The sequence below is a fragment of the Ambystoma mexicanum genome, chromosome 13, assembly GCF_040938575.1.
Source record: "Ambystoma mexicanum isolate Mex_15411 chromosome 13, UKY_AmexF1_1, whole genome shotgun sequence".
Classification (NCBI taxonomy): Eukaryota; Metazoa; Chordata; class Amphibia; order Caudata; family Ambystomatidae; genus Ambystoma; species Ambystoma mexicanum.
The window spans coordinates 716,999,410-717,023,867 of NC_090938.1; the positions used below are offsets into that span (position 1 = coordinate 716,999,410).

At 46.0% G+C, this 24,458-nt stretch overlaps 1 protein-coding gene across 1 annotated transcript in view; it reads right to left on the bottom strand.

Annotated features, from left to right (window-relative positions):
* Nucleotides 1-24,458, bottom strand: part of LOC138521783 (E3 ubiquitin-protein ligase TRIM39-like) — a 287,098-nt gene that overhangs the window by 230,801 nt on the left and 31,839 nt on the right. The window contains exon 3 of the mRNA XM_069634860.1: nucleotides 11,105-11,335. Coding sequence (XP_069490961.1) covers nucleotides 11,105-11,335 — 231 coding nt within the window. The remainder of the gene's footprint in view (nucleotides 1-11,104; nucleotides 11,336-24,458) is intronic.

Consider the following 24,458-nt stretch of genomic DNA (forward strand, 5'->3'; position numbering starts at 1 on the left):
TGGCTTTCAGATCTGTACTGAGCCTACTGATGCAGGTTCCTAATTTGGGAGGGTCTAAATCAGTCTTTCATCCTGCTGAGATCGATAAGTGAACACCTCACATCACGCACCGTTGGTAGTAGTGATGAGCAACACTCGTATACCTGAGGGGTCGTAGCACTATAAGTGCTATTTTGCTATGGGCAATGTGCTTAATTTTTTCCTTCCCCTGATCCCCATAGTGACCAGTCAGCCTCACATGCATACCGAGACTCAGACCTCAGTGTTTGAAGGGACAGTGGTCCCAGTATTCTTTCACAACCTTTCATTTACGGGGCAAGATAATTATCCCAAAGTCCCTCTCCCCCTCATTCCTCTTCCCGCCATCCTTGGGGGATATTGCATCATAATATTACACCTCTTGGAGCAACACCTGGTGGTTTTCGTTTTTACTTTTACAGGAGTTCTGCACTGTTCATGAGCCAGACTCGCACTGAGCATTTCCCTCCCATCAGTTTACTTTCCTTTGCGCTACTTCCTGGTATTTCACTACGTTAAGCGGAGCCCCCCCTTCCAGGGGGTTGGTTAGAAGTGTAAGAGTGTATTTATTTTAAGGGTGTAAAGCAGGGCTTTAGTGTGGTCCTCAGGGAAGCCTTCTGTGTTGCAAGGTTTTTCCTTAGATAAGTGGGGGAGGATTTCTCCTCCTTTGGGAAGGTGCAATATCCCTCGGTGGGATAGAGGGGTCTGGGAGTGCTACTCATCTTCCATCCAAGTTATTACGGCCCTCTATCACAAGGCGTTCCAAGGTCTCTACGTTATCTATCTCAGAAGGTGTCTGTCAGTGCAATCTCCAGAGGGCTGGGATATACATTTAGGTATTGACTTGCTTCTCCTAGTCTCCTGCATGGCAGGTAGACCTTTTGGTTTTTCACAGGAGATGGTTTTGCAATAAGGTGCCAGCACAGGGTGCTGGGGGCTTCAAGGTTCTTCAGATTGGCTAGGGTAGAGGTTAGTCTTCTACTGGTGAGCAACTTTAGTGATCAGTTCTTTGCAGTTTAGAGTCTTTCGTAAGACTATGGAATTTAGTGGTCCCCCTTCGGTTAGTTTATGATCCTCTAGGGGATTTTTTTCAACCATGGAGGAGGGAACAAGTTCCAAACACCTGGCACACCTACAAAGGGGTTCAGATATCACTATGATGGTAGCGATTGGATGTAACACATTGTTTCTCCTTACCAAGGTCTCTTAAGGGTCAGGTTTTTGTAAATATCTTCCTTTTGTCAGTGTAGCAGAGTCCTTCTTCAAGAGCTCGGGAGATCTGTCTGTCTCCGTCTTGGCGGTTTTGCAGGTTTACCTTTTCAGGTGGGGCCCCTCTTCCATTCTGCTTCTACCTCCAGAAGACATACCTTTCTTAGTATACACATATGTTTGGAGACAATTGTGGGTTAAGTCTATTGCTCCAGCTCCGCTCAGGATAGGTCGTCCTATTACAAATGAAATGACCTTTTACTCCCATTTTACCTTTTATAAAGATTTGTCTTTCCCACTTGGTCCCCCAGTGTAGTTATGTGACATGTCCTGTTTCTAATACAATATCTTCCTTTAACGCATTGGGATGGAACCTACAAAACTCACCCCCTAGGGGGTATTTTTCTTTATCTCCAGGAGAGCTAAGTGTTCATCTTCTTTTGTTTCCTATCTAGGTTCCCAAAGATGGTATGAATTTAAGTGGTTTAAATGTTTGATTGGACAACAGGGAGTTTATTACTCCAATGGATTTTTTCCTAACCTATTAGTATAGGGAAACTTTGTTCAGCGTTTTCCCCTCTTTTAACCAGTTGGTTTTGGTGGCCTGTAAGGAACGCTGGAATTGGCACATCTTCCAGTTGTTTTTCTTGCAGTGTATTGGGCTATGCCTTATAAGACAGTTATTCGGCCAGCCTAGCCTTGGGCAATACTCTTGCGGTTAGCTGATTGATGAAATGAAAACATTTAAAACATTTTCTTCTCCTATTATTTTTATTATATTGTCACTATTGTATTGATCATGTTGTTCTAATGGGATGCAAGGGCTTCAAATTTGCATAATATGAGCCTCCTGCCTTGTCATAGAATGGCTGATCCCCCACACTAACATGGGATGGGGGTTTAGATTCTATTAAAGACAAGGAGGCGAGTAGTATCCCACCCACCCGCCCTTGATATGATAGGATATGGCAGTTATGACATGCATATACACAGGTGTTTCAAGATAGAACATTCTTGGTTTGTTGTTCTTCCCATCCACCCACCCTTCTTGATTGTTCTTACAGCTACGAGTTGAGGTTCTTATCAGGAGTGTGGATCACAGTTACAAGATGTGGAGTGCGTGGTACGAGAGCTTCGCTGGATTGGTCGTCATCGTTTATCATCTGATCTGTGCAGCGGACGTCTGGTTCAAGACAGCTACAGAAAGAGGAATTGGGATTAGAGTAATGGACTTTGGAAGGGTCCCTGCTCATTGGTCTCGTGCAGGGCATGACCTGTCCTCCATGATGGATTGGGGAGCTCCCTTACATTGGCATTGAACTCTATTTAGTTCTGCTCTTTACAACTTTGTTTGTAAAACTTTTTTCTTTGCTGCTGTGGTTTCAGAGTAAAGATTGTAATGCATAATACTCGCCTTTAAAGGAATGGTTCGCCCAAATAATTTTATTTCAAAAATAGATGGGCAATATAAATGGCATTTTTTTTTTTCCGAAATCCCCATTTAAAATTTTGAGCAATTCAAGCTCAAAGATAGCACATGGGGGCATCCATTTTGCCCGCCGCTGTGCTCGCTTTGGCTTTTGCGGCAGTAATGAAGGAAAAGCCAGCCAGCTGTAGCAAACTAAAGCTACCACTGGGTGGCTTTTCCTTCATTGGTGCTGTACGCGGAGGTCGGAGACCGGAGACTACAGGCAGAAAAGCTGCAGCTGCATCTCGGTAAGTGCTATTTTTTTTAATAAAAATAAACACTAGCTGCGTTTTTTTCTATGTTTTCCAGGCTGGAGGAGCCCGGAAAACTTAGAAATAAAACTGCAGCTTTAAAAACGTTGTATTTATGTTTGCGGTCACTTTTGAAGCGACCGCAAACATAAATACAACGTTATTGTGTTTGAAAACGCTGCAGTTTTTCTTTCTAAGTTTCTCAGGCTCCTCCGGCTCAGAGGAGCCTGAGAAACTCAGAAAGAAAAACCGCAGCGTTTTCAAACACAACCGCGTTGTGTTTCTGCCTGCCGTGGCTATCACTTTGGGTCTTCGGTGCTCCCCCATGGGAGCACCGGAGACCCAAAGTGAAAGCCAAGGCAGGCAGAAACAACGCGGTTGTTTACATGCCGCGGTGTTTCTGCCTAAATGTGATTTCCCATTTGGGGCTCCCGGGCTCCCCACGGGGGGCCAGAGAGCCCCAAATGGGAAATGCTAAATGCTGCAGTGTTTCTGCCTAAATCTGCTTTGCCATGATTTCCCATGGGGAGCCCTAGAGCCCCAAACAGAAAAGCAGATTTAGGCAGAAACACTACGCAGTTGTTTTCCACAATGCTAAACGCTGCAGTGTTTCTGCCTAAATCTGCTTTCCCATTTGGGGCTCCAAATGGAAAGCAGATTTTAGGCAGAAACACAATAACGTTGTATTTATGTTTGCGGTCACTTCAAAAGCAACCGCAAACATAAATACGTTTTTAAAGCTGCGGTTTTATTTCTAAGTTTTCCGGGCTCCTCCAGCCTGGAAAACGTAGAAAAAATACGCAGCTAGTGCTTGTTTTTATTAAAAAAATAGCACTTACCGAGATGCAGCTGCAGCTTTTCTGCCTGTAGTCTCCGGTCTACGTCCTCAGAGTCCCGGCACCAATGAAGGAAAAGCCACCCAGTGGTAGCTTTTGTTTACTACAGCTGGCTGGATTTTCCTTTATTAGTGCCGCAAAAGCCAGCACAGGCGGGCAGCCATTTCACAAAATGGATGCGCCCATGTGCTTGCTTTTTAAATTTGAGCTTGAATTGCTCAAAATTTTACATGGGGACTTCAAAAAAAAAAAAAATGCCAATCGTTTTTTTTATGTTGCCTATCTATTTTTGAAATAAAATGTTTTGGGCGAACCATTCCTTTAATAGAATCTAAACCCCCATTCTCATGTTATTGTGGGGGATCAGCCATTCTATGTCAAGAGCATTTTGCTTCAACTTCAATCTAACCCTTCAGAAGTTTCAACATTTAACATTTGAAAATAAACTTTTTTCTTTAGAACTACAGTCCAACATTCCTTCTCTATTCCTGTAATTCCTTACAACTTCCTGTCTTTGGGACCCTCACGCCACTTCCCGTCAAGGTGCCTTCCTCATCTGCTATTCGGCAAGAGAAGTACTAGATCGTCTGTAGAGCGTGTATTTTAGTTATTCAGTGTTCATATGCGAGTGCATGATAACCAAGATTTAATAAAGTATCTAGTCTAGAAGATTACAGTTCTTGTAGGCAGGAGTGCTCCATCAGCGCATACTATCTTAGTTTTCAATCACATATGACAAGCGCAACATACTTGAACGTACAACCAGCTCTCTGTGAGAATAGGAGCAGGCATAACGGCGGAGACCACAGCTGACTGCTGAGAGAACACATGAGTGCCATGCTCATTGGGGGAACCGCTCCAGCACAGATCGAAGGCCGTGATCTCACCGCTGGTGCAAGCTCAACCACGTGCAGGACACGAGGATGTTACCACAGGCTTGAGCTTCAGTTTGCTAGATCAGGCACACAGCACCCAAATCAATTTCAAATATACTCCTGAACCAATCATGTCAGACTGATTGGAGTGAGGAGGAACACACAGAGACCTGGCACTCAATTTAAAAATAGTTCTAGGTAGCTCACTGGTGGAAGCAGTGGCAGAAGGGGTCAGACTTCAAGAAAGGCGAACCACCCAGGAAAGCATTCTAGGGAGAAAAGCTAAAAACACAGGTAACTTCTACTCCACAGGGCCAAGGTTATGGGTTTGATCACCAACCCAGAGGCTGCTGGCACTTCTCGGGAAACTCAGAAGCATTCCTACAGCGATCAGACGTGCCAAGACTCCCTACCCGGCCCATTCGGAGGATTATATGAGCAACACTGACGTTATTCCTCATCCCGAAGACCTCAAGGCACCAGAGTCCAGGACTGGGAATCGCAGCAGCAAAATGCCTTTTTCCTGATGCCAGATGAGAGAAATACCCATAGTGTATCCCCCAGTAGGGGAGTGGTTGGTGGACCTGGTGTTTCTAATATCGTCTGGATCAAACCTGTCCCATATTTCAGTGTCTAGGACTTCAATGTTCTCTTTCTGCGATTTTTTTCCTGAGCCCCACATGGACTTGGAATTCCTCTTTAAGGTAAATCTTCATCCTTTGAGGATGCCCTAGTATCAGGGGCATCTCCGTCCATGTTGGTTTACAATTCTTGTTAAATTGGCGTGAGCTATCCAGCGACGCATGCGTTTTGCAGCCAGCCGAGGGTTTCCACTTAACCTACGAACAGGGACTACAGAGAGAGTTGTTGCAGCTCTGTGCAAAGAGGGCCATAGAGCAGTGTGCGGATCTCAATCCCAAGTTTGTAAGCAATGGTTCTGGTTCACAAGAAAGAGAAAGTCTGCCTGGTCTGTTAGGGAGAATTCTCCGAAATGTGCCACTTCCTCCCACGTTAGAGACCTCCAGCTCTTTTGCTAAACTTTGGGACTTTGAACTTTTCAATTCAATGTGCTTTCTGTGTTCGTTTCCTTTTGGTTATGGAGTCGAACACCCCCATATGCATCTTTTACAATTGTGTCCCAAAACACCTTCAGTGCAGTGAAAGGGAAGTATTACAGATTTCCCAAGGTTTAAATACCTTCGCGGGGATAAACTACTGTTTCCCAGAGCAGTAAAGTGAAATGGACTTTACTTATCGTAACTTTCTAGACCCAGCACATACTACCTTACAATAGAGCGCTGGAGGGGTTACATAGCATCTCCTTTGTCTAGCTTCTTGTTACGTTACCCTTTCCTCACTGAATAGCTGGTGGCAGTGGTTTCATTTTGAACTACCGCGACCGTTCGCGGCTCTGGTAAAGCAACCGCGGGAGCCATCTTTGATAAAATGGCCCCCAGTCTTTTTTCACCATGTCTTTGTGGAAAGGTCCTTCTAGAGAGTTTCTCTGCACGCCAAACCCAGGTTTGGTCCCTTTGTTCATTTCGCCTTTGGCAGGGTTTCTGAGTGAAACCCGCCTCTGGCTCCAGAGTGTCTGGGGTAGGCAGGTGCCCGAAACTCCCTGTGCTTAGTCTCCTAGGATACCCAAATGCACTCTGTGGCGATTGGCTGGCTGACTGTCCGACAAGGACAGCCACCCTGCTGGGTGAGTGACAGCTAGGCTGGAATGAAAGCACTGAATAAAAGGCGAGTCTTTTGGTTTGGAAGGCAGAGGCGATCACTGGATGAAGGCACCGAAGAAGAGCTTGAAGAGGACGCCTGCTGCAACTCCTGGACCGTTGGTTTGCCCGGTGAAGCCCTGCTGCACTGCCAACTTGCCAAGTTCACATCGACAGAGAAGCCCCTGCAAGGACGACTTCCCCCTTTGAGTTGGTGGGACCAATCAACTCCAAAGTAAGCTACCTGGACATACATCTCGGAGCTGGTTGAATTTCCAGAGTTGCTGCTGGAAACCGTAGAGCCAGGGAGAGGAACACCAGATTGTGTGCGTTGCTTTTAAGCTGGCCGGTTGCAGTTTTTGCCAGTCCCAGTGCAATGCAGGAGTCCCCCCGACGTCCTCCCTCTTGGTTGACTGAGGCCCAGGAACGGTGAGATCTGCAGAGCTGCACAGGAACAGAAGTCATCAGCTGCATCTTTTCTTCATTGCCAAGGTACTGTAAAACAAGTCTAAGAGAATTTACCTCTTAATGTGGAAGTGCTTGTAACTTCTGCAACTCACAAGTCTAATCAGCTTGTAGCCCTACATTTGATTCTTCTGTTTATCAAAGACTCCCAAGAACTTGTGCAAAGACTATCATTTACTTACCAGAAGTGCTTCATCCTATACAAGACTTTTGCCTATTGGCTTTGGCTTAGCCTATTGAATTGTATGACCCTTCTAAGAGGATCTGAAAGTATTTGCCCTGCTTACGAATAGTGGTGATCTCTTGTGTTCTAATAACCTTTGCCTTTTACAAACTTTTAAGAGTGTTCTGAATGCCAACAGTAACATATGTCCCCAGCACCCTTGTTATTGAAGTCACCTGTGGGTGTAGGTTGTGTCTGTGGGCCATCCCAAAATGGTCTTGTCTGATTCAGAAACTCAGAGTGTACAGTATTGAAGTGCATTTGTGTGTTACTATTATATTGCTCCCTTCTAAACAAGGCTTTATAAATGACTCATAAATAAATTAATAATTGTTTATGCAGTGTAAGAGTTTATTTGAATACCTGTAACTGAATCTTTGTGTAACTCCACTACTGCCCACATTTGAGATAAGCCTGGCTGCTCAACGCTACCAAAACTGTGGTACAAGCTTATACCAAAGGCTGGGTTGCCTATACCTGTAGTCATAGTTGTTTGTAGTGCTCCCAGAGGGTACTGCATTCAAACATTGCCTAACACGGTAGTATACTTGATGGAGCTGAACGGTTGGGTGACCTACAGGCACTTCAAGATGGAGGGTATACACATCCTGAGGGACATACTCGGAAAGGACGACTGGCTGGCCAGAATAGACTTGAAAGACGCGTAATGTAATGGTTTATTTGTAATGCGCCTATTCACGTGTGTCTCTCAAGGCGCAACAAAGCAAGGGGATGGGGGTGGGGAGGCAACTATCCCACTAGGCCTCGTGCAAGTGCAGGCATTTATAGCGCGCTCATTTTTTTTTACACTGATCCGTGATTTGAACAGTGTTGCTCAGCGTGGTCTTGCTTCCAAGACCCGTGCGTTGCCACTTTGCGATCCTCCGTTCACAATCCCAGTAGCAAGGGAGTAGACCTCAGGATAATCTATCTCAATGACATTCTACTGCTAGCAGACAACAGGGAAACACTAGAATAGCAGACCCAGTGGGTGGGGAAGAGACCTGACTCTCTGGGACTCAATCAGAAAAAATCAGATAGGTCCCCAAGCAAGAGGTTGGCCTTTCTAGGGTTCGTAGTGTACACAAGGGTGGTGACACTAACTTCAGGTGAGAAAGACGAGCTATATCAAGAAAGATCAAAGCGTGCCTCAGGAAGGCAGTCATCTCCCTCTATACTCTAGCAAGGACGGTAAGGCTACTAGCGTCAGCGATTCAAGCCCACGGAGTTGCAATAGTAGTTACAGAACATGGAAGAATGGAAAGGGCGCGCCATTTTCGGAGACAGACCGGATAATAGATTGAGACGCCAGCAGAGTAGGCTGGGGCAAGGTGCGGCAGCGTAGAGTCACCGGCAAATGGGCATCAGAAGAAATGTATTTTCACATAAACTGCCTAGAACAATTAGCCGGATCCTTCACAATCAAAGCTTATACGAAAGACAAGGTGAACTGCAGCATTCTCCTGAAAATTGACAATATCGCTGCAATCGGGACACAAACCACCTAGGAAGTACAAGAACCAGACTCCTCTCTGAATTAGCAAAAGACTTCTGGCACTACTGCCTGCATTCTGGGAGTTCAGTCACGGAGGAGTACCTCCCGGGGGTTCTCAACGTGGAAGGGGACTGGAATTCATGGTATTTGAACAAGACAAGGAAGTTTTCCAACTGTTGAATAAGCTATGCATATCACAGATTTGTGGGACCCCTCTTCTCGCAGCAGCTAGAACGTATCATAGGGCAAGTGGGAGGACTGGTGCAGGGGACATCTCGTATCTGCCCCAGTAGTATCCATACTCAATTTTCTAACCTCTCTCCTGGAAGACGGGAAGGCATTCAGGACGCAAGGTGTTTATAGGTCAGCGAGACCAGTTGGGCACGCGACAATTATCACCCAGCAGTAGTCAGTCTCATGAAGGTGCTGAAATTCCGAGCTCCCCGCATCCCAAGATATGCACATCTATGGGACATAAATATGGCATTACAATTTTTGGTGAACTGACCTGAAAATAAGCACCCGTCAGTTGTGCAACTATTGGGGAAACTGGCAATGCTTCTGTGCCTAGTTTCCTGCAGGATGTCTCCGATGTCAAGGGATTAGAAATGGATAGTAATATTTATGGTCCAGAGGGGGGTTACCTTTACCTTAGCCAAAAGGACCAAGACTAACTCCACTTCCATTTCGTACCTTTACCTACGAGGGCAACATCGCATCCTGCATTTGCGAGTAGGACCTCAGAACAGCAGTAGTTAGACCTTTGGGAGTCAACTGCTCAAAGCGTGTGGAAACCTTTCAAAGTGGTAACTTCGGCACCAATAGCCAGGTGGGTACGCAAGGTCATTCAGCAAGCAGGTATTGATTTGTCCAGATTCTGGGTGCACTCAGTTCAATGGCATCTAAAGCAGTCACTGCAGGCGCAGCGCTAGCTGACATCTTACGAGCAGCAGAATGGACAAATCATTTTAAGACATTTTACTTCAAACCAGTAGCATCCGTGGCGGCAACAGTAGTGCAGACCATTGAACAAGCATAATGCTTGCATCATGTCTTGACGTAGAATGAAGATTACCCAAGTTTACAGCAGAGGGAGTCTTGATTCTAAAGACACAGAGGGGAGCATTATTTTCCCAACCAACACATGCACCTGTAATGTAATCTACAGATGTTGCATCTTTCGGTGTCTTGATGTTGCATGCATACTCCATCCCGACTGTCTTTCTGTTTCCACAGTCGATGACCAGAAAAATGGCAGAGGTATGCCTACCGGACGGGAGGGAATATCTACCACGTTCCGCGTGGTGGTGGGGGGGATCTAGTTTCTGGGGAACGGTTGAGTCCGAGGCGTCCTCTCAGGGCCAGATTTGGTTTCGAGTGGGAATTCACTAGTTGGGTTAGATTAAAGAAATTGAAGCATAATGCTAGACTGTCTTTAATAGAATTAAGACTCCCTGTGATGCAAACTTGGATAATCTTCATTGTATTAATGCTTAGCAGAATATTTTAGCATGTTGTGTGTGCACTGGGTGGAAGCGGTCAATCTTCAAAGTAGCAAAGTATTGTCTGTAGCTGGCCATCTTTTATTGTTATGGTGGTGTTGAGGAAATGTAGTTTTTCAGGTGATTCAGAGAGTTTGAAGTGTTTGGTTGATTGGAATTCATTCCCCAGCAGCCCAAATCAGGAGGATTCAATTGATGTAGCGCAGGTATCAGGTCTGCAGTCACAGGTGCCAAGGAAATCAGCCTCTAATTGTGCCATGAATAAATGTGCATACTGCAGCACCATTCGAGTACTCGTGGCCATCCCCATCATTTGGAGAAAAGTAGCAGTACCAATAGTGGAAAAGACATGGGTCCAGATGAATTCTATGCACTTGCCTATAGTGTCCGCAAGACACATTTGTATAGTCCATTTGAGCCAATTCACACATACCACAACGGCACCTAATAGTCATCGCTGGAAGCTCACCTCCCGTTCCAAGCCACATCAACAAGGCAGTATGCAAATTAGCCCAAATGCAAAATGCAAACCTTTTTCTCCAGGAAATTGTCTTGTCTTCGAGGGTAGTGCTACTTTATACATGGTGAAATCAACCCAAGATAGATATTTTGCAAGGCTGTCAGGACCACTTCATACCTGGATTCACCGTTATTAGGGATCATCAGTGTAGTCCAAAAAGACTTGTGGTTGGAGCATTGGGCCACGTTTTCAAAACACAATGAACGTTATGGTGGGTTTAAAAAGGCTTGAACATAGCACTAGGTTGGATCAGGCTGCTTCAGGCGAAATGCTGCTCATCTAGCCCTTTAGTTCTGGCATTCCCCTCTCCCCTTCAATAAAATCACATCCTGCTCCTTACACATCCTCAATATAGGATCAGGCTCCTGTGACAGGAATCCATTTTATTCTTCTATAGATTGCTGAACCCTCCTTACCCTCCACCCCCTCCAATCACCTTCAGCATATACACATCCTGCGGCTAAAACATCCTCTGCTCAGGGCCCCGATGCTGCCCTTATGGGTTTTCTGACCCCAACCCCCCTCACCTTCAGCAACTCCACATCAGGCTGCTGGCACTTTGATTCAATCTCTCTGATCACACTCCCGAGAGAGTTTTGCTGCTCTTTCCATTTGATCAGGTTGCCTTTGATGCACTGTAGAGTCATCTTTCCTTCCTCTTCTAGGTTGCTGAGGTAGTGAGATTTTTCCTTCTCCAAAAACTGCTGCAGCTTCTGAAACTCACATACAATTAGCTCTCGCTGTCTCTTGAACGTGTCCTGCAAAAAAGAAGTTAATTATCACAAGAGCCTCAGAATTATGTGATGAAAATATCAAAGTATGTTACAAGTGATCACATTATCCAAAATGTAATTGCTGGCTTTCGAAAGGGAGGGTCCCTCACAAAGTAAGGAAATGTAATGTTAAGAAGGATTCATAAAGCAACAAAAAGAGCAATGCAGCAGGGCATTGAGGAGGTAAACACTGGGTTGCCCACAGGGCTGAGGGTCAGAGGGACTTCCACAGGGAGAGCACTAGGTGGGTGGGCAACCAGTGCCTAGGGCTGCAGGAGGAGAGCACCTGGTTGGAGCAGGGGTGTGGGGGAATGCAGAAGGAAAGTACCAGGCGGGGTTGAATGCAGGCAGAGAGCACAGGGGCAGTGTGGGGGGCCATGCAGCCGCAGAGTACCAGGCAGGCAAGGGAGTGGGGGGTGGGCAGGAGGAAAGCAGCACCGAGCAGGGCCGAGGAATGCAGGAGGAGAGCAACACAAGGTCGAGGTGGTTGGGGGAAATGCAAGCGGAGAGCCGCACCACGGGGGGCTGGATGGATGCAGGAGGAGAGCACCAGTATACGTGCTGTGGGTGGATCTGGGTAGAAACGAGGTGAGGGAGGTGTGTGAGTGGAAGAGGGATTAAATAGTCAGAAGATCCTCCAATTTAGATCCCGATGACTAATAGGGGCACTGATCAGTAGTAAAACTCAACCCCGATTATTCCCCTTGAACGTTTTCAGTCTGGCATTCTTGTTGCAGCTCAGTTGGTGTTGAGTTGAGCTTTTTCCTTGTCATTGGTTTCTACCAGGTTATGCCAGTCGTGGTTGAGCATGTCTTAAGTGATCCCTTAGACTGTGCTCATACCGGCTCTCTCCATGAGGATAAACTGGATGCTTGCAGAGTCTTGTGGATCAATAGGTGGACCAATGGTAGTTGGAACAAAACACAGCAGTCTTTTTCAATGGCCGTTAGCAGTAGGTGCTTGAGGATTTTAGTGAACCTTTCAACAAGGTCATCCGTCTGTGGTTCGAAAATGGGGGCTCAATCATTTGATCTGCAGGAGGGATTTCTTTTGCTCCATTACCTAGGACATGAAGGACCCCACTCTCACAATGTCTGGAATGCAAATCTTCCTTCAATATGTTCTGGGTTTCATTATTCCTTGATAGGGGGTTATTCAGACCAACCAGTGATGTGAGTGGGGGGTGGAGGGGCGGGGAGATTCGAGAAGCCAACCTTAATGGGCATGCAGCGGTTTGACACTGTAGGTCTGAACTTATTGCATCTTTGTTACAAGGACGAGCAGTTAGTCTAACCAAGGAGATTGAGGGTGGGGGGCACCTGGGGGGCTAGTGTACAGTAAACACAAAAGAGATTGGCAAATACAGGAGGTATATACATAATATGCATACTTTAATTCTAGTGTGTTCTTAATATTAAAAAGGCACTACAAGTAAGGTAAATACAAAAACATATATACACTTTAAATGGGACTATTTAGAGAAGAAACAGATTGCCTCCTCTGATGGGCAAATTAGTAACCTAAAGTGTCACAGACGAATGAGACATTTCTCTACTGGTTTCATAAGCCAAGTATTGGCAAGGCTTCTATATGTTTTTGAGGTGTAGGGACTGCATCAGATTAAATATCACAAAGAAATTCAACTACACAAGTTCATTTGAAAAATAATTCTAGCTCTCAACACGTTTGTAGCATTGCACTCTGCTTCAGGGCATAATTTGATTTCTTCTCACAAATCTTGAGCTAAGGGCAGCCAAGGCCGCATGGCAGGTAACCAACCGGCCAGAACCACTTTTGTAGCTAGCAGGAGACCATTGCATTTAGATTATATTCTCATCACCGCAAAGGTCTGTACCTTAATGGAAGATATGGCGGTGGTAAAATCGCACCAAGGGTGATAATCGGCCACTGACAGCCCAAATGAAGCTCATCTTGCAGCACAAAATTGAGCGCCATACCAGCTTGCTAGACTAGGTTCTGCCAGGAAACTAGTAAAAATGGGATGATGTTCTGATACAAGGGCCCAAAGCCCATTCCCTGGATTGAATTGATTCTTCAATAATTTGCGCAACAAAGATTCACTTGACACTTATGAAGTCATGATTTTAAATGTTGCACCCTTGGTTACAAAACCCGGTACAGTGTCAAGGTAAAATCTTAAACACGCCACATGGTACAATGGAGTGTGTCGCAAAGGTCAAATGACATGCATTACTCACCGTAATAGCATTTATCTGCTTAGATTCACATGATGTGCATATGGTCCAACATCCAGTGGTAGCCGCGGAGTATTGCATCTTGTCTTTCGAGGATCGAAAGGGGACATCGGCATAGGCATGTCTAACACTATCCCTACCGTGACGTGTGCCCAAAATATCTCATGCGCCGATGTCCCTCTGATTCTATTTTTACTGCCATGAGGGAGCCCAAGGCTAACGTGACAGTACATAAAAGAGAGAAAGTAGAGTACATAAAAGAGAGAAAGTAGTAAGACGTCCATGTTCCTTCCACCCGAGCGGGGAGAAAGGGTGGGCGCATGTGAATCTAAGCAGATGCAATCATCAGAAATGCTATTATGGTGAGTAATGCATGTCTTCTAATGCTCGTTAATCTGCTTAGAATCACATGCTGTGCATAGACTAGCGAGCAGTACCCAGAGTTGGACGTGGGTTGTGAGAAGCAAAAGTAGTGAAAAGAGGTCTTATGTCCCACCTGAGAATCAGACCTAGAATGAGTGTCTAGGCAATAGTGTTTTGTAAAGGTGTGTACAGAAGTCCAGGTTGCTGCTTTGCAAATGGACTCTAGGGGAACATTTGCAATGAATGCTATGGAAGCCCCAGTGCCTCGAGTAGAATGTGCTCTAGGCTTGAAGGGCAGTTCACTCTTAGCAAGAGAAACAAAGTGTGATGCATTGGACTATCCACCTTGAGATAGCCGACCTAGAGACAGGATCCCCTTCTCTGCCAGCTGCCACTGAAACGAAAAATTGTTTCTCAGTGATTTTGTTCTTTCCAAGTAAAACATGACTGCCCTGCGCACATCTAACGTGTGTAGGTTTCTTGCGGCCATGTTAGTGGGGTTCTGGAAGAAAGTGGGCTATTGACTGGTTCACACGGAACTTGGAAATAAATGTAGGCGCAAATCGAGTTTGTGTGCAGAACCACCTCATCTCTGAACAGTAACGAAAGGGTCTAGTACTGAAAGGGCCTGTAGTTCACTAACCCTTCTAATGAAAGTGATAGCCACTAGGAAGGCTGTTTTATAGGTAAGGTCTTTTAGACTTGCCTTGTGCATAGGCTCAAAGGAGGACCCGATGAGTCTAGTCAGAAACACATTTAAGTCCCATCCGGGAGCTGGGTTAGAAATGGGGGGGGATGAATTCTTTTAACCCCTTCCATGAAATCCTTGATAACAGGTATTTTCCATCACAACACCTTTTGCTGTGACGTAGTGTAGGCTGAGAGAGCAGCTAAGTGAACCTTAAAAAATGAGGCCTGAATCCAGTAAGTGGGTCAGGTACAATACAATGTGAGTAGGAGAGCAGTCAATGGGATTGACGCCCTTGGCATTACACCAGATAAAGCGTTTAGCAGTATCGGGTGTTGGGTTTTCTCGCTTCCCTGAGTATGTCCATACATCTCTGAGGGGCCCCAGGCCGCTAAGTTCAGAGTTTGCAGACATGGGTGCAGTGTCTCTCCCTGGTCTTGAGAGAACATGTTGTACGGGCAGGGCAGTTTCATAAGAGGGTAGAGGGACATCTCCATCAGATGAGAGAACCAGGGTTCACGGGCCCACATGGGGGCCACCAATATCTTGTTCCTGGTGCATCTTGTGCACAATCTTGTTGATTAAGGGAGTCCGGGTGGGTAGTGTAAATCCCTGGCCATGTTATCCAGAGACCGTTGCCCTTGGATTCGTTCATGGGGTACCTGGAGGCGTAATCTTGGCATGGAGCGTTCTCCAGAGTTGCGAACAAGTTGATCTCTGGGAAACCCCATTCTGCGAAAACGTTGGAGGCGATGTCTTTGTGTAGTCGCCATTCGTACTCTACGGGCAGAAATCTCGGCTGAGCACGTCCGCCAGAAGATTGAGCTCCCCTGGAACGTGTTGGCACAACAGGAACATCCTGTGTTTGAGAGCCCATATCCAAATGCTTGAGAGTGTGCCCCCTTGTTTGTTCAGGTAGTACATGGATGTGGTGCGGTTTGTCAAGATCAGGACGGTCTTCCCCTGTAACTGTTAAAAAGCTTTCAGTGCTTTGAATACTGCTAATAGTTCCAACACATTTACGTGGTTGGACGCCACTTGTGGGGACCACATGCCATGTGCAGTCTGCTGAAGCATGTGAGGGGGGGGGGGGGCCCCACCTCATGAATAGAGGGCAGAATCGACCACTGGAAGAAACAGCAGATGAAGGAATCGTGAAGAGAAGCTTGCTGCATACTCCTGGACTGTTAACTTGCCCGGTGAAGCCCTGCTGCTGTGCTGAAACTCCTTTCCCGAATCGACTAGCGAAGCTCCAGAAAAGAAGACTTCTTCCCTGGGGTTGTTGGGACCAACTGACCCCAAGACGAACTTTGCTGTAAGACCTTCCACAACTGGCTGTACTTCTTTGCTGCTGCTGGAACCGAGTGCCAAGGGTCAAGAAATCCATAGTTGAGTGCATCATCTTTAAGCCGGACCAGAGCTCCAGGAAGATCCCGAGGAACCTCCCGAACCAGGACGGCCCAAGCTCAGGTCACCTCACCAGAGTGCTGGACTCAAGGAGCGAAGAGTCCATCAAGTGTCCAAGATCTGCTGTGGTGCCATATGCCGGTAGCTGAAACCGCGAAGTGCAGCTGAACTGAGAACAGCCCGTAGCTGCTGCTGACCTCCGAACTGCTGTGCAGGAGTCCTCCAGACGTCCTCCCTCTTGTCCCCACGACTGAGGCACAGGAACCCAGGGTCTGCAACTAGGATAAAAGCCAGCTGGATCCTCTTCAAACCTAAGGTACTGTTCTGACTAAGGGGTACTTACCGCTTAGTCTGTAGCTTGTTTGTCTCTGTTGACATTTGTAGTAGCTGCTTTTCTAGAGTTACTCTAGCTCTAACTTTTCACAAGTGTAACAGCTTGTGGCCTAACAGTGATTTTCTACAACAAACTCTCTAACTTTGTGCACGACTTTTATGCTATCTAAGAAGTGCCTCAGGTATTGTTAATATTGAATTTGGCTGTCCTGCAAACTCTTATGACCCATTGACTGATTCCAACTGTCCCTCATAGGTGATTGGCTAATATTTGCTGGGAAAGGTTTTATTCTAGACTTCTTTGGGAGAGTTAAAAAGTGCTTGCATGCTCTGAGAACCGGTTACCCTTTTTTCCTTCCATTAACCTTTCCTCCGTTACAAACCTCAGAATTCTACCAAGTACAAAAAGTGATATATAAATGCCATTACTGTCCTAGTTAGTGAAGTCACCTCTGGGTGTAGTAAATGTGTATGAAACATCTCTAAAGAGTATATAATTGCTTTGACTTGATTCTGAGAACGTATTTTGAAGTGTATTTTTTTTGTTGGATTGCCCTTTTTAAAGAATACTTATTTAAAACTGACCGTTAATTATTCCCAGACAAGGAGAAGCCTGCATAGAGTTTCAAGGATGCCAGCGATCCTCCCAGGTGAACGACAGAGTTGGGGAGGTGATGCCAAGCCTGTGGTATCTACCTTGACTCATGAATCAAAGCTGCGAAGACAAGAAAGGAATGCACACAACTAGTGAGTTAGCGAACAAAATTAAAGGCTGGTTTTAAGGTGGTATTGAGGTGGCTGCAGCCAACAGACTTCACACCGCTGGGGGCAGCAGCCCAACAAAATTAATAGAACACTCTTAAACAAAGTGGGGCAGACAGACGTTTGTACTATTAAAGTTGTGAACTACTCAATTATGCTCCAACGAAACCCCTATGGAATTGGTTGGTAGGGTCCAAAACTGGTTTGCGAGAAAAGGCTGACCAGATGTCTTGGAGGCTTTAAATGCAGGAGCAGTACTTGAACTCAGGAAGGACCACAACAGTTAGCGTTGTGTGGCTCCCTCCCACCACGTTAACGAGCCCAGGTGCTTCAGGGAACCAGAGAGCAAACCAAACCAACATGGGAGATCAGCCGGCCAGAAAGGAGGCTGCCGGAGAAAAGGCAGCGGTTGAGAAGGCACCCAGGGTGGCAAGAACCAGTGTCTAACGCCGGAGTGTGCCGTCACATACAGAGCAACCCCCTCCCTCTTGAGACAGCAAGTATGCAGAAGGCAAAAAAAGAGGGGAAGGAGGGCGGTTGAGCTCCGTGGGCCTACGCATGCAAGAGACGGAATGTAACACAGCCATTCAAGTGGCTCCAGGAACGAGGACTAGCACCTTGAGGAATCACTCCCATAGCAATAGGGTTAGGTGAGGTATTTAAGTGTTTTGCAAACCTGTCCAGTTGTCCACTTGCAATCTGATCCACCACAGCATGGACTTCCCAAAGTTGCCAGATTAACCTCAGACCACTTTCAAGTTAAACACCCAGGGCAAGCCAAAAGAGAGGGAACCCCAGTCCAAGAGTGCACACCAGGTGTGGCGAGGGGAACCGCAGCAGAGCCTGCAGAGCCCTTATGGAGCCAGAACTGGCTGGCCCCAAAGAAAAATTCGGAGCCGCCGCAGGATATGATGATAGGTTAATAGCCAGAGGTTTCTGAGTGCGGACCCGAGGATCGAACCCGTGTTGCTCCGTGTCGTCTTGCTTCCCAGGCGAGCACGTTGCCCCTGAGCTATCCTCCCGAGAGGCAGAACACTGACGCATATTTAGACCCCCAACAGGAGGCCGAGGAACGACATACCATGTTCTGCCCAAGCCGTTGACACCATAAGAGAACCAGTGCTGCCTTAGTTGCTGAACACTCCAAGTCTCCCAAGAAGCACCGCCCAGAGAAAAGAGGTATGCAGTGGCAACAGGAACTAGGGACAGGAGATTAGGAGAGAAATAAAACCCCATGGCTGTGTAAAGAACCCAAAAGTCCCAGGCAAGATGGGAGAATTTTTTTTTAAAAATTATTTAAAAAAATAAAAAAGACACACATGGTTGGATAAGAGCACTGAAAGCCCAAAGTCAAACCCTACATCTGGGTAAGAAACCTGAAAGCCAAAGGACTGCTAAGCAAAGCACTGTCCCCTAGACTGGGAAAGAGAAACCAAACCCCAAGATGAGGTGGAAAGCCACAGACCCCAGGGCGGGCTGAAAGAGCGGCGACCGCTAGATGGGGCAAGATTAACCAGACCCCAAAGCAGTGTGAAAGGAACCAGAACCCAAGGTGGGATAAAGACCAAGAACAGCCCCCTGGAACTTTCTTGAAAAAGATTTCAAGGAGTGTAACTTGAAGGGGTGGACCCAGATAGTCCCATGTAACAGACATTGATTGCACAGAGTTGAACTCGAAGGGAACTTGGATACACATTGAGCATACTGACAAGACTGTGCATCAGGTTGGGAAGGTCCGTTGAAGTCACACCACTTCCGAAGCCAACCACCATTCAGTTAGTAGGACAAAGGTCCAAGTGTATTTTCTTCTGAGCTGGTTTCTTTTATACTGGTAGGGCAGAAATGAGGCAAGCATAGCATTTTGTTTGGACAGAGGACCTTTGGGTTGTAGACATCCTGACTAGCACCAGTTTATACCTTTAAATTATAGAGTAGGACAAGCACTCTATTTTGGGATAGCTTAGGACTCTTGGTTATCTCGAATAAAATTGAACGCAACCCCACCATGTCGGTCTCCTAATTCGGATCTAGCACAGTGCATACCTAGAGACTAACATTGCAAGGAATTCCTTTTTCCTTTGCTCTAATAGCATCTCCTGGCAATTCAGTAAGCTCAACATAATAGTTATGCACAGCTTCTGTATGGCAAGTGACAGCTTTGCTACTGTGAAGAATCTGGCGATGTCATCACAGCTTCCATGGGGAGAACCTTCCCTCGTGTGGCCAGGGTGAGGTAGACTTCTGATCCGGACCCTGGGGGCGGCTATATGATGGAGGAACCCCTTGGGGACTGGGTGGGGCGACCCTTAAGGGGAGAATAACACACCATCATCAGATGAACACACATATCCCCTTCAGGGATATCCCCTCCATGTCCCATTCCTTTATGGCTTACTGTGACAATTCCCACCAACAATGTTTCAATATAACATGTCAAGAACTGCCACGTATATGGGAGTACTGGGACGAGAAAGAAGCAATACAGATCACTGGAGCCGTGAAGCTGGAGAGCTGCTCGCGATGAAGAGGGGAGGAAGCAGCAGAGACCATGAGGAGCTCCGGAACAGCCAAACAAAGCCAGTGAGCCTGTAGATGGGAGCTAGGATGCTGCAGCACTTCACTCTGAGCATCGCGTATGAAAGCAAGTGAAAGTAAATCCACAGCAGGGATTGGAGACGCCGGCGCGAAGGTGTAGAAGTGATGAGTGTGGAAACGGGTCAGGACCAAATATCTTGAAGAGCGAAGTAATGAGAAAAGGGTGGCGAGCTTGGAACCCATACCATAGCTGCATTCCATGATCAAAGCCCTGGCAGGAGGGTATACCAGGCAAAGTCAAGTTTGCAAGTGTGTAAAGAAACTACATGAGAAAGACCTGGCAGGAGAGTGCAATCTGTTTTGCATCCAAGTTGTTTTATTGAACAAAGAATCCCAAGGAAGACTCATCCCTTTAGGCTTTTGAAATGGTTGAACAGACCTGGGGGAAGGGAGACATTTCCCAAGGAGTTAAGTACAACACCAAAAGGAAGGAGCATCCTCTTGGGCTATAAAGAACTGACTGTTTTGAACTGTACGTGTTATGGAAAGAATCCTGGGCAAGGGAGTTGTCCCCTGTCCCTGAACATTATCCATTTTGGAACCTCTGTTGGAATTAACCCTTTTTTCTGTTTACTTTAACTTTTGCGCACTCAAGGCCAGAGGCAATACCCTCTGCACTTTATAGTTATTTTTTTTAGAGTGCAAGGTCTAGGATAATATTTCGGACACAGGACATCTTGACGCAGGACAGACCCTTCGTTTTCGTTGAGGTAGGGAAATGCCTCATCGAATAGGGATAGTGAGGCATTTTGTAACCCTTTTATTATTTCAATAAAAGTTTGTAGCTATCACTGTCCGAATCCCATCGCCAGGTCACACACTAATCTAAGCAACATTTCTAAAAAATGTAATCAGGCCTTTACAAATGACATTTCAGCAATCACAAATGATCAGCGCAAAAAATGTTTGCCACCGCTTCAGTAACCTGGCATTTTCAGATGGGAGAACCAGTGCATGCTATTTTAAAGGATTTACAATAGTCTTCAGTTGGACTCCGGCACCTTCAGCGCCCACTTTTAATGCTGGTTGTGCTTCTGTACACACGGCCATGGTCGGATGGGGAGTAAACATTGCTTGAGTAGTTCTGCCCTGTCAGGACATCAGTAATGGGTGTCGGTGTCTTTGCACCAAGATACCAGCAGCAGTGGAGCATACTTCCTTGGACAGGACCTCCCGATTGCTATGTTCCTGTTCAAACACGGAGAACATGGCCTCTGCATTGAACAAGGACTCTTAGGATGTGGTGGATCTGGACTGGACCCTTCGGAAATGCATGGAAACAGGAGTTGAACATGCTTAAGGATTTTAGACCCAGTCTTCAAATTTGCTTTCGACCACTGAATGGCAATGGTCGCAACCAGAGCAACCTTTCTGCTTCAACTGCTACACTTGGATATGTGGTTTGCTTGGGTGCCCCCCAGCGCGAGCCATTTCAGGGTGAAGATATCACTACAGTAAGGGCTGGCGGACGACAGAAATCTGGGACCGTACAGCAGTTTATCCACACATCTTTATTGGCGCCAGCAGCTTTTAGCAGCTCCAGCCTCACTGTTACAACTACAGATATTAGAACACTAGCGGAACACCAAAAAGGATACTCAGGTATACAAAAAGGATACAAGTTGAGTTCCCGGCGGGCTTCTCACAATGACGTATTCCGGATGACTTCTAAGAGGAATTAGATGATTGAAAAACCTTCCAACTAATGTCACTCTCAGACTAGATAAAAACAGCCTGAGGGAGTAATTAGTGGAAAGGGCCAGATATGGAAAGGATATCACCAGTCTGCTGAAAAGAAGACAAGGAGTTTTAATCACTACTCTTCATGAACTAATTACTAGGTATGGGTAGATTAGAAATACACTAACCTGCAGCTATATGGACTGAGGACTGTAATCCAGGAATTCCAAATCCGAAAACAAAATCCAACGAAAGGAAAAGGGAAGTTAGTAAGGTGACTAACCCGAACGGAATGAGGGCCGCACTAGTGACGGGTTGGTGCACACCGGATAGCGTCCATAAGTTCAGTGCACTATCCTTGAAGCAATGAAGGCTGAAATGGATCGATATCCGGTTGGAAATAAGTCTAAGGAATTCCTAGAACAAGAACGTCCAGGATAGGCAGGGACTTTTAAAGGGAGGTTGAGGTTGAGATAGGAACTGATTGCAGAGTAACACAGGACTCAGTTCTCACCTATATTCACCCCCTTGTGGAGACAGGATAACTGGAGAAGATGAAGGAGGAACAGAGAGGATCATACTCGCGCATACCTGTGAAATAATTGGTAAGCGGTATGGAATGTCCGTTCGGGAAAGGCAGAAGGTAGGCAGCAGAGAAAAGTGTGATAGAAGTCTTACAGGGATTAGCGGGAATGAAGGCGTTTGCCAGAAAACTTCCCCCAGAGTCGCCACCGAGTATAAAACGGTCTGGCTGATCTCTGGGCTGTACGTGCAGGGTGCCGAGCATGAGAGGATCTGACAGGCATGACACTCACCTACTGCTCTGGAGAACAATCCACTGTGCTGCAGATGAACGAGTGAAGTGGGGTCCTGGTAACAAGGGAACTATATGGTGTTGGCTCTGATCTCTTGGGCTACCCAAAACCAGCGATGGGCCACAGTCTCACCAGCAGCCCCGCGAGAGGATTTCACCTTTTTGCAGCTCTTCTCGGAAGTGCAAGGTACTCACAGGGTCGCGTGTGGGTTCCCAGATTAAGGATCGGATGTCACAGGACCATTTTAGCAATACATCTGGTAGCTGGACAAGAGGTAGAACCTAATGTCTTGCTTCTAGTGAGATGGATCGTTTTCATTAGACAGGTTCTAAAGAAAGGGTGCTTCTGCATTTAATGCAGTGCTGGGTAGGCAAATAAGAATTTACATTTGTCTTTTTCTAGGCAACTTGAAAATAAGATTGGAGTTTTTTGGTGCTAAAACTTTGTTAGATGATGCCTTTTAGGCGCTGTGGAGTTCTAGAAATGTCAGCTCTTCCATTAGCGAAGGTCTCGGGGGAGCATATATGTTATGTAGAACAGTGGGCCAATATAACAGTCTAGGTTTCATTTAAATGCAGTGTTCATTTTATATTTTATTGGTCAGCAAGTGTGTGCTGTTTTTTTTTTTTTTTAACCACTGCAGTTTGCTTTCATTTTAAACGCAGGAATTCTGCTGAAAGTTTAATGGCTTATTATATGGTCCCATATTAGACAGGCAGTGTTTGCCAATTAGTGGATTTCCAGGTTTTATTTTTGTGGTTTGTGTTTCACAGTATAGCAGTAAGGGGCTTCACGTTTAAATGTTGCAGCTAAATTAACTGTGAAATGTTGCCTTTCGAATGGACTGTACACATTTTATACAAAAAAGGGGCACCTGGCAATTCCCTGATCACCCCAAGTACTGCAAACTTTAAACAAGTGATCAGGGCGAGCCCATAAGTCACAATGACCCCAAAAGAGACAGTTTAATATAGATTTGCACCAATGCAATACATGTCATAATTCATACAATTCAATCATAACCACAGATCAGAGAGTGCCAACACATTCCCAACATTTAAGATACACTAATCAATATTGAGAGATGCACATGGTACATGTTGAGCGTTTCTAGTGATTTCTCACCCAAAAGGTTCAAACGGTGGGGGGGGGGGGGGGGGGGGGCTTCATACAGGTTTTGACAACACAACATGGAGTACCTATTTATCAGTATCAGAAACTGCAAAAATACACGACTGTTTCAGCCTAGACCCTATTCGGTTGGTTGCAAGTTAGGAGACCTTCTTAAGGACAGGGAATTGCTGTCTGGTCTCATGCTGACTGTGGTGTTATTTGTGCCTCAATGCTTCGGCACGGTGGTTCAAGTGACGCCGATGATCCACCAGCAGTGGGTATCCATCAAGGAAATCCCGATGGTGAGTGGTCTTGCACACGAGCAATGTGGTGCAGGCACCTATTGGCGTCACATGCAGGGGGATGTCTTTTCGTTATCCCAGTCTCTCCACACCGGCTGGTAATTCTGTTTGTGGCTGCATCTACATTTTGCCTGAAATACAGGTGTAAGATGAACTCCTCAGACTACAAATATCTTTTTTCCGGTTCAATGTCAGAGAAGTTTGAAAACTTTATATTCGGGTTCTTTATAATCTCGAATATTAAAAGGCCACACCAAAAAAAAAAAAAAAAAAAAAAAAAAAAAAAAAAAAAAAACTTTCGGCAGCATTTAAAATTCGAAAAATACAAAATTCCCTCCCTCCCCCGCACAGTTACAAATGAGGGATTTCACCCCTGAACCACCTTCAGCCTCGCCCCCTCCCCAGCCTCAGAAACAGTCTCCCCACAACAAACCCGTAAACCAGTTTTCCCTTGCCAGTTTCGATTAAGCCCGTCAGCCCCTGCAGCACCAGTGTGCAGCAGGGCTGTGACAGTGATTAGAAAGACTGCTCTAAGACATTTTCACTTAATACCTGTATTATGCATTATTTAAATCCCTGATTTTTGGGGTGGCAGGATTATACGCAAATAATGATCCGAAGGTGCAGAACCAGAAAAATCAGAGGGACATGCACGGACATATTTCTTTCTTCTTTTTATAGTCACTGTTATGTGTTCCCTTCTGTTCAGTCTGAGGAAGTAAGCTATCTTTTTTTTTGGTTTTATAGGAATTTTTTTGGGCCGGTGCTCTGGGATTTCTCGGTAGATGCCGTTTCCGTAAATATTTTACGCATCAGGGAGAGCAGCCAGCGCTC